The sequence below is a fragment of the Podarcis melisellensis genome, assembly GCF_964234715.1.
Source record: "Podarcis melisellensis genome assembly, chromosome: 7".
NCBI classification, from domain to species: Eukaryota; Metazoa; Chordata; class Lepidosauria; order Squamata; family Lacertidae; genus Podarcis; species Podarcis melisellensis.
The window spans coordinates 33,846,409-33,856,831 of record NC_138539.1 but is presented as its reverse complement, the minus strand read 5'-3'; the positions used below and the strand labels follow the sequence as shown (position 1 = coordinate 33,856,831).

The 10,423-nt window shown below is 42.4% G+C and overlaps 1 protein-coding gene across 4 annotated transcripts in view; it reads left to right on the top strand.

Moving 5' to 3' along the window:
- Positions 1 to 703: 703 nt before the first annotated feature.
- PREX2 (phosphatidylinositol-3,4,5-trisphosphate dependent Rac exchange factor 2) overlaps positions 704 to 10,423 on the top strand; it is a 107,494-nt gene continuing 97,774 nt past the window's right edge. The window contains exon 1 of one of the 4 annotated variants that reach the window (XM_081918390.1): positions 704 to 733. In XM_081918390.1, coding sequence (XP_081774516.1) covers positions 719 to 733 — 15 coding nt within the window. In that variant the 5' untranslated portion in view covers positions 704 to 718. Of the gene's footprint in view, positions 734 to 5,423; positions 5,483 to 6,579; positions 7,230 to 10,423 lie in introns of those variants that run through there. The other 3 variants (XM_081918391.1, XM_081918388.1, XM_081918389.1) reach the window with 3 other exon arrangements.

Genomic DNA, 10,423 nt, shown 5'->3' with positions numbered 1-10,423 from the left:
AGTTGGGGCGCTGTTAATCAAGAGACAATACACAGACCTGTCTTTTCCCCCAGCAGGACTAATAGCAGTTGGGGGGGGATCTATGTTGGGGAACAATAGTGGATAATTGTTATGGTGGAAAGGAATCTCCTCTAACTTGTCTATTTCAGTTCTGAGTCATAGTAGAACAACGATGGTCCTTCAGCCAACCTGTATGGAGTTCATCAGGAGCTACATCGCAGAAAACCAACCATTTAACAGATTGTTATTGGAGTAAAATATTTTATCAACTTAGCATCTGGTTTATAAACTTTGAAATCCATCTCCTTGAAGCATCTTGTATTCTTGCAAGATCCTGCTCCCACCATCCCCTGTGTTTTAATGTTTCTTCTCTAGTGTTCTGCACGACAACCCACTGTGTGTGTGAAGGCAGCCAATTCAGTCTCCAGACCCCCCACTACACCCCATTTTACAAATTCCAAGTGCTGCCAATTGTTCATTCACTTCTCTTGAATGACGAGGATGTGAGGATAAGGAACTCCCTGCCACCCATATGCTGAATATATGAACTATCAAGTTTGCTCAGACTGTGTCACAGAATCTTACCAAGTAGCATGTTTATTCTCAATTACTATGTACTGAATGAGCTTTTATTTGCTAGATTACATGAAGCAACCAGGAACAACAGCCTTCATCATTCATGTGTTGAGCGGGAGTTCCCTCAGAAATCACAGGACAGATGACCAGTGTTTTGGTAAGGATGCAGAGACATGAAAGTCAAACCGTTTTGAATGAAACTGTGTCAGTGTTAGCCACATACTTAATATAAAATTGAATGTTTTGTTTTTAAAATCTGATGCCTTCCCCAAAGGAAGCGTATAATGTTGCCTTACTTTCATGTCTCCCCACTTTTGTGGGTGGGGTGCTGTGAAACAGACATCCATTAAGTAGAGCACAGTCTTGTATTCACGCATTTCTCTTGCACTGAGGTCTCAATATACTGACAATAAAGGAAACAGGTGTATCAAAGTTATGTTATCTTTTGCCAGTTCTTTGTAGAACTAAATAGAGGTTACCTTTCTTCTATGCCCTGCTATCTTATATTAAATAAATTATTTAAGTTTATCTGAATGTAAGATGGGAAAATCTAGTATGTTCAATTATTTCTGTAGATTTCTGTAAAAAGTGTTTTACAGTATGATCTTATACATGTCTACTCAGAAGCAAGTCCCATTGAACTCACATAAATGTGCAAAGGACTGCAACCTTAACCAAGCAAATCACATAAAAAGTAAAATAAATCACAGGATTTTTCTTTCTCAATGCATCTTTTTTATGTGATGCATTCACAATTCAGATTAAATTGAACTTTTTAAATATTGTTGTACATTATGCATGTAGTTATATTATTAAAAATATGGAAAACGCTGACATTGTATGCTTCAACAAAGCTTACATAGTATGTATAATTGTGTATTATTTTAGCATGGCTGGAGATGATAACCTTTATAATTTTTATCCTAGCTTATGCTAATCTTATTTATAAATATTTCATTCTCTTTCAAAACTCTGCCTGTACATTAAGAAAAAAGTCAAATAAAGGCAGTAAAATGAAAGGAGCCCATTTGAAGTCCAGAGATGTCGACAAAGAATTTGAAAGGTTTATGCAAATATTTTGCCTTCAGCTAAAATAATTCTAATGTAAAATGTTTAAAATATATTACAGGAATAAGAGTACTACCAAGAAAAGTCCACTTTCCATCTGAAAGTAAAAAATGGTAATATATACAAAGCTCTTACTCTTACTATAAGACAAAATTAATCCAGCCTCAGTACGCATAAAGTAGGGATCATAATAGCAGTGATTGGAATTAATGCCACAATGTATTGTTATTATTATTATTATTTACTATTAAAATGTCTTAGTCACTTTTTTGCCAAGGAAACTCAAAGCGATTTACAATATATAAACACACACACACACACACACACACACACACACACACACACACAACCAGCATAAAAGAAAACAAAGAAAAATCTAAAAGACAATTTATATAATTAAAAGCTACATAATGTTTTCGCCTGTTGCCTAAAAATATGTAATGAAGGTGCCAAGCGAGCCTCCCTGTGGAGAGCATTCCACAAGCAGGCAATCACTACTGAAAAGGTCTGTTGTGTTGCCATCCTCTGGACTTCGCATGGAGGGGGACATGAAGAACCGTTATCATATAGAATTTTAAAATTACTTACTATTTTATAAATCTGGAAGGTTTTGAAGCAAGTAGAGTGATGTAAACCTGTGGGTGTACTCACAAAGTAAGAGGTCGGGATCTAGGGAGAATTCCTCTTATGGGATACTCCTGTTGAAGGAAAAGGAGGCAGCTATTTCCATCAATCCCTCATTCACCTACAGTTGTATTTGCATCCCAAAAAGATGTTCTGGAGGATTGGGGGGCCCACCAGAACAGCAAGGGAAGTGGCCCTGGGGGCTGGTGCAGCAATAAAACTCTGAGTACATTTTCAAAGCTAAGCAGGGTTCAGTATGGTTTCAAATTGGATGGGGGACACCACAGGTTGAGATTCCTGCATTGCAGAGGGTTGGACCTGGTGGCCCTTGGCATCCCTTCCCACTTTAGAGTATGATTCTATGAAAAGGGGAAAATCAGTGAAAATTGCCTCCCTTACTTCCTCCAGCACAAGACAAGCCTCCATTGAATCAGCCCCTTCAATAAATGGAACAAACAAGGGCAAATCTTGATCAAAGAATTGACAGTAAATCCTATTGATATCAATGAGAGTTAAGCATTTACTTGTGCCAGACTGTATTCATAGATAACTTTGGAGAAAACCTAAATATTTTGATAAATATATTTTGGTCATTCCTTTTTCACAACAAGGCTAAAAGTTTATTTTACAATATTTCCAACCATCAATTTTCCTTCTCATCTTCAGTTTTATTCTGTGTATTGAGTCTCTGGCATAGAATGTATAATGGAAGAATAACTGAGATGAAGGGTAAACAAAATTCAACCAACCATTCAAGCTAAACCAAACAAGTTAAACCCAAACATACAGTTACAGATGTTGTTATTAACAGTTACATATCCCCTGCAGGGCAAAGCTAACATTCTAAAAAGATGGAATTTATTTTGGTCAGACTACAAAATGAGTTACAATAAATCTGAAATCCATCTGTAATACATAGCCCCATTTTGGTTTTAATGCTAAACAATAGCTTAGTGTTACATGAATGAGCAGTATCAAGCCTCAGGCTTGTGTTTTCCTCCCTCCCTTTTTGTCTTTAGTAACCCTGACGAGGAGACCAGAAACTATGTGTTCCTATTTTAAATTAAGCAGAGTTTGTAATTATGAACTGGGGTAGAAGAATGTGGACAGTTTAAAATATGGTTTGTTGAAACAAGCTGGAATCAAATAATGGTTTATGATACTGACTTGCTAACACAAACTATAGTTTAAACCAAGGGTAGCCAAAGTAGCCCTCCAGTTGTTGTTGAAGTACAGTTGCTACCATTAGCCATGCGATTTGTGGCTGATGGGAGCTGGAATTCAACACACCTTGAGAGCATCATATTGGCCACCGTTGGTTTAAACTAACCACAGTTCTTCCAGTTCAGACATCAGAGAGGACTTTAGTTACTTTAAAATAAAAAAGGCAGGTGCTTCCAGTACACCAAAGGAAGTGAGAAAGTGCAAGAGCACCACTGCTCATTCACATAATGCTGAACTATGGTTTCAGTGTTAGGTTCAAAACAGATTATAACCATGTAAACGGATGGAAAATACTAGCAATATTCCTCCCCACTTGCTGGTAGGAAGCAGATTCTAGCTCAGGCTGTGATAACCCCACCCTTCTTCCATGGGACTGTTGGTCTCCCATGAAAGTGAGTATTTTTTGAGAAGGGGGAGTTGTGGAGAAATTTCTTATATTTCTCAGGAGGGGTTTACCATCACTGACACTGGGCATAAAATGTATAATGGAAGGATAACTGAGATGAAAGCTAATAAAAGTTCAACCAACCACTCAAGTTAAACCAAACAAGTTAAACCCAAACATACAGTTACAGTACAGATGTTGTTATTAACAGTTATTAACAACCCATCACTGGGTTGCAGCAGGTTATAGCGGGTCTCTGTTTTAACTGGAAAACAAGCTTTGCCATGGCTTCAAAGAAGCAGAGGCTGGATAGTGTTGCTTCCTGAGAATGGTCCAATGGAATCAACACTCTGAAGTTTTTTAGTTGGGGCCTAGTTAGTGCTGAAACAACACCTAATATTGGTGTGCTTCCTGTTACTCCTTGTTGGACAGCTCCCCTTGTTATCTAAACTTCCAGATCACTGACTTGCTGGACAGCTCCTGGCAAGGCAGGATTTTGAGCCACATAGCAGGGGTAGCAGGAAGGGGACATTCCCTTGCAAAGACCTTTGGATTCAGCATCTGGGTAAATCCAAAAAGACATCCAGAAAAAGGAGACTTTCCTAGGGCACTGCGAAGCTTTACCAGATGAATACCATGTAATATGTATGAAGTTTGCCACCAAATGTGGGTGGGTTATATAAAAATTTAACTTTACTGGTCCGGGGCCTTCAGCTAAAGGAAGGCAGAGGTAAATATTTATATGGATCCACCCACGTTTGGCAGCAAATTTTATACATGTTACATAGGAATATAGGCATATTTGATTTTTAAGAAAATGTTTATTTGTTTTGTGAATCAAAGAAAGCATCAACAAGATGGGGGGGGGATCAATATTGCGACCTAACACTGAGAAACTGCAGGTTGCATTATTAAAGAAAGGATATAAACATTTTTTAATATAGGGCAATGCCCACTTTACTTGAACCAACATAGGCTGTCAAGCACTGAAATACTAAACAACTGAAATATAATTTTCTTCCAAGTACTTCCCATATTTTGAACATTGCCTTGAGACATAGGTGGAGGACAATTAATAAACAATTGCAATGATAGGTGTGTTTGCAACCCAAGGATATTGCAAGCAATGGGAATATCTGAACTTCAAGTAACCGTGTTGGTCACTTTTTAAATTTATGTGAAACACCTGTATGCTGTCTGAAGTGCCAACATTCTCAAACCCTAGTCCAACTGCTACAAAATCTCATAATGTACATCAAACAAACTCTCTCTTGCAAACAGCATGATCAAGATGCTTTGATAAGTACTGTCAAAGGCATTTACACACACACTAGTATCTTTACAGGAAAACTCCTCTTCACAGGAGACAGTAGCTTCTCTATACCCTGGCTCATGACACAATTTGTGATGGGGCTTTCTAAATCATACACACATTAAAGGAAAGAAAACAGAGGGTTTACTGTTCTTATTTTGTTGCCTTTTCTCTGGTGGCTCTCAAGCTTTCTTTCGAACTGCCCCTCCATTGCTTCCTATTGCGAGAGTCAGTAAAGTTTTAGCTCACCAACATACACTTGATGGGATAACAACATAGGGAAGTGTTCCATTGTAAGTATCTCAGTGAAAATTTGAATCCAATGTTTTAGAAGCATGGCCAGGGCAATAGTAAACCTGTATTCTGTATACTAAATAGCTGCATAATTTTAAAATGCCAAGGGTGCCAGAGTGGAGCTTCAGTGACCTCATGTAATCAGAATGCAGGAGATGCTATAATTTTGCTAACATGCACATTTATTTATTTTTTATTTTTTATTATTTTCTTAGTTTACAAAAGTGCATGCATGGTCTCTTTTTCAGGTTGTGTTTTCTACAGATCAATTACACTTGTACGGGGACCTATTAGCATATACCAGAATGTAGACAGGCTCCATTCCACTACAGCAATGGAGGCAGACAACATACATTTGGATGTACATGCATAGGGCCCTGTGCAAATGTAATGCATGGAAGGCAGGTGTGCCAACAAATGTGATTAAGCCCTACAGGTAGGCTGTACCTAAATTGGTCATCTGCACAAGGCTCCTGGGTTTGTTTGTTTTTTGACAAATGGATGTACAGCTATTATAAACTGAATTCCTTATTTGTTGTGGCTTCTGCCATGAGAGGTACATCCAGTTTTAGATCAGCAAATTGCCAAATACCTCAGCTCAGGAGTGCCAGCTTGGCCCCACGACCGTGGGTACCAGGGGCCATGGGTGCCATGCAGTGTGCATGGCCCTGGCACCGAAATTTGTGGGGATTTTGTGGGTGGGCACCCAAAGCCCCAGGGAGTTGGCCCCTATGCCTCAACTAATTGATTGCCCGATGCATGTACGATGCTGTATACTAACCAGATTTGTATTTATATACTGTACAGCAATCCCTAATTATAGGTTCTGTGTGACTGTGTGCATGTGTGCATGCATTTACGAAAGCACACACATATAGATTAGCATCTTAAATGATACTTATGTGGGAATGTGTGGGTAAGGAGGCACGACCCGTGACTGGCTGTGAAACACAAAGAATAACAAACTCGGAGCCAGAATCTCAGCAGTCTAGCTCGTTTGGGACATTTTAAAGCCGCAGCCTCTCAACTGGGAGATCTCCAATTAGCCCCGAAACAAACTCCAAAAGCGCACAAGCTTGTGTGTGAAACAAGCAGTTGCTGGCACGCAACCGTTTCCCAAGGTTGTGCTTCCTTTGCTTTTCGCTGAGATTTGGCGCAGGCGAGGGAAAGGGGTCGGAGTCACATGGATACAAAGCTTTTGATTAATGTCCAGGCGCTCCTGCTGCTGCTTGAAGTCTCCAAATCTCCCCCCCGTCATACAAAGAGAGCCGAGAGCTGGTGACCACTCGCACTTCCTTCAGGCTGGGTCCCTCTTCCTGACTGGGAAAGGACACTTGAGAGAGGGGGGGAGAGAGGCGAGGGGTGGAGGAAGCGAAGCTGCTCCTCCACAGCTGGGATAGTGAGGGGAGCCCACAGAAGCGAGCTCCGGCCTCGCCATGGAACGGAGCGGGCTCTTTTGTTGTGGTCTTTTCTGAACCCCTGAGGGAATTTCCCCGCCTTTTTCCTCCCCTGTCCTGCCGGCCGCCTCGCCAAACACGAGAAGGAGCCGAGGGGAAGGAAAGTTTCGAAGGCGCTTCTTTCGGGGGTGGCGGTGGATAGGACACAATGACGGAAGAAAGCAAAGGGGAAGGGAAAGGAGAGAGCGGGAAAGACCCCGAGAAGCAGCTGCGCCTCCGGGTGTGCGTTTTGAATGAGCTGCTGAAGACGGAGCGCGACTATGTGGCCACCCTGGAGTTTCTGGTGTCGGTGAGTTGCCCGCCCCTCCCCCCTCGCGCTTCTTCGCCTCCGCGCGGGGCTCCTCGGGCGCCTCGTCCTGCTGAACTTCTTGTGCACAAACAACCAGCCTGCTCCTCTCTCCCTCCCTTCCTCTCCCCATTTTCACCCCTTGCCAAGTTTGCCAGTAGAGAGGAGGGGGAAGGGAATGGTTTTCCTAGAGGAACTCAAAAGCTTTGGGGACCAAGTAGAAGGAAAAAAAGAGAGAAGTTTTGAGGCGAATTCTGGGTGATCCAGGTCTCTTTGCAAAGCCATGTTGTGGTTTGTCCTCCTTAGAGGAGAAAATGGGGGGGGGGGTAGGGTGGTGTTTCTTGTGACATGTATTTTCCTCAGCTGATTTTAAGCATGTTGCTTTTGTGTTGAAGAGGTGATGGAGCTAACATTTCAAACAAACAAACTTCCTCTCTGGGCACAGACATTGAAAAGGAGTGAGTGCTGTTTGCCTCAGGTACATTTGGTTGAATGGCATTTGGGGGGATATTAACTGTTGGAAGTTTAGAGTTTCATCTCCTAAGGCGCCACAGTCTCTGTATTTACAATAATCCTTGTAACACAGTATTCTGGCAGGGGGTAAGAGAGAGAGAGAGAGAGAGAGAGAGAGAGAGGCGCACACACAAGCAAAAGGGGGGGGATGCTTGATCTATAGCAGCTGCTCAATATTAAAGCCACATGTAGCATTTGCCCCTTCTCCCCACCCCTTGACATCCTTCTATTCAAAATTTTATTTTGGTAATAAGTTGGTGACCCATGATTGAAAGGACTATGAATTGCACAGCTGTAAAGGTAACACACCTTTTATATAGGGCCGAATTCAGTGTAAAAGAAGAAGCTTTTGCATTTGGATGAAGCAGACTTCTGAAAGAAACAAGGAAGGTAGAACTTCCTGTGAAGGATCATAAACGCAAACATCTCTATATTACCTCCTGGCTTAATTTACACATTTATTGGCAGCATCACTTAAGAAGCTTTTGGGATAAACAAATCTCAAGTTGTCTGCTTAGTTTTGTGGAGTGCCTGTCAAAATACCCCTCACATTTCTCTTTCTCTTCTCCCCCTTCTCATCCTGAGGGGGAAATCTTTCAAACAGCAAACTTCCTGCTTAGTTTTCTGAGATCTGTGAACTTTATCATGCAAGAGAAAATCCTCAGCTTGGCTTTTGGCAAGAAGACCAACAGTAGAGAGTAACACACTATACTGTGTTTTCTCATTCAGCTTCTGTTTTACACAAAATCTAGCTGTTAAAGTATTTTTTGCTCCTTATCTGATGCACCTTGAATTTGCTCTAAAAAGTGTCAACAAGTTGAAAACTCCTGAGATCTTGTTTTGTCTGTATTTTTAGTACAATGTTGGTCATTCCTGAAAAATAAAGCTGTTGACACAAATATTACATCTTAGTTCAGGCTGTGGAGGGTGATGGTGGTGCAATCTTTGGGTTGAATAAAATGTAAGTTGCATTTAACACCTGTGAAGATTGGGATGTGTGCAGGCTAGCTGGAGTTTCAAGCTAAGGGTCTGGTAAAAATTTGAAGTGTGCAGTGCCTATATTTTCCAGTGGGATTTGTGTGCATGTAAGGTTGTCCTGCCAACCTAGCAGTTCGAAAGCACGTCAAAGTGCAAGTAGATAAATAGGTACCGCTCCGGCAGGAAGGTAAACTGCATTTCCGTGCGCTGCTCTGGTTCGCCAGAAGCGGCTTAGTCATGCTGGCCGCATGACCTGGAAGCTGTACGCCAGCTCCCTCGGCCAATAAAGCGAGATGAGTGCCACAACCCCAGAGTCGGCCACGACTGGACCTAATGGTCAGGGGTCCCTTTACACCTTTACCTTTTTAAGCTTGTCCAGGACAGTGTCCCAATGTGAGTGAACTCCGCATTGTTTACCTACAATAGCTCTATCATAGAACACAGGCCTTGCATTCAGAAGGCCCCAGGCACTGGCGGAGGAAGGGGGTGCGGTGGGTGTGGCCCTGGGATGCTCGCCCCACCCCCGGGTGCACAGCATGTGTACTACTCCAGGTGCCAGAGCAGCTAGCTCCACCTCTGGCCCCAGGTTCAAGGCCTGGCATCAATTTAAATAAATAAGCAAAAGACAGTAGGTAGCAGGTGACTTGAATGCCCACCTAGAGAGTTGCTGCCAATCAGAGTAGACAATACTGGGTCAGATGGTCAAGTACTGTGACCTAGTGAACTGGACCTTGGAATTAAATTCTCTTATTAGTTCGATATTGTGGAAACTTGCAAAGAAACAGAACTCTGTTGCAGGGAATCCCTGAAGTACCTTTTAGGTGGGGAAACTCAAGATGTTCTAATATTACATGAAAAAATAAATTCAAATTTCCTGAAAATACAATTTATGAATATTACACAAATGTGAAGGAATGGCGGTGCTGATGGCCTAGACATTCTTATGCATATGACCTCTGCAACAACGGGGTTTTTGGATTGTTGCCTTGGTCTGTCATTTTATTCTTGATCTCATTGTGAGACTACAGCTGCCATGCTGTGCACATTTACATGAAAGTAAGTCCCACTAAGCACTATGGGATTTAGTAATGAGTAAACATGCATAGGAATAGGATTATAATTTATTTTCCTTTGGTTGCTAGTAGCTGCCAACTATTGCTAGGAGGGCACAGGGTACATAGGTTGGGCAAAACCATACGCATACAGTAATGCATTAATATGGACATAAGAAGAGCACTGCTAGATCAGACCAAATGTACTACTCCAGGTGCCAGAGCAGCTAGCTCCACCTCTGGCAGGAAGGTAATAGTGCATAGTGTTCCCACAGTGACTAACTAGATCCTTATGGGAAGCTGCAAGGAGGAGATGAGTGCAGTAGTAGCACTCTCCCGCTTGCGATAAAAGGTAAAGGTAAAGGTACCCCTGCCCGTACGGGCCAGTCTTGACAGACTCTGGGGTTGTGCGCCCATCTCACTTAAGAGGCCAGGGGCCAGCGCTGTCCGGAGACACTTCCGGGTCACGTGGCCAGCGTGACATCGCTGCTCTGGCGAGCCAGAGCCGCACACGGAAACGCCGTTTACCTTCCCGCTGGTAAGCGGTCCCTATTTATCTACTTGCACCCAGGGGTGCTTTCGAACTGCTAGGTGGGCAGGCGCTGGGACCGAGCAGCAGGAGCGCACCCCGCCGCAGGGATTCGAACCGCCGAC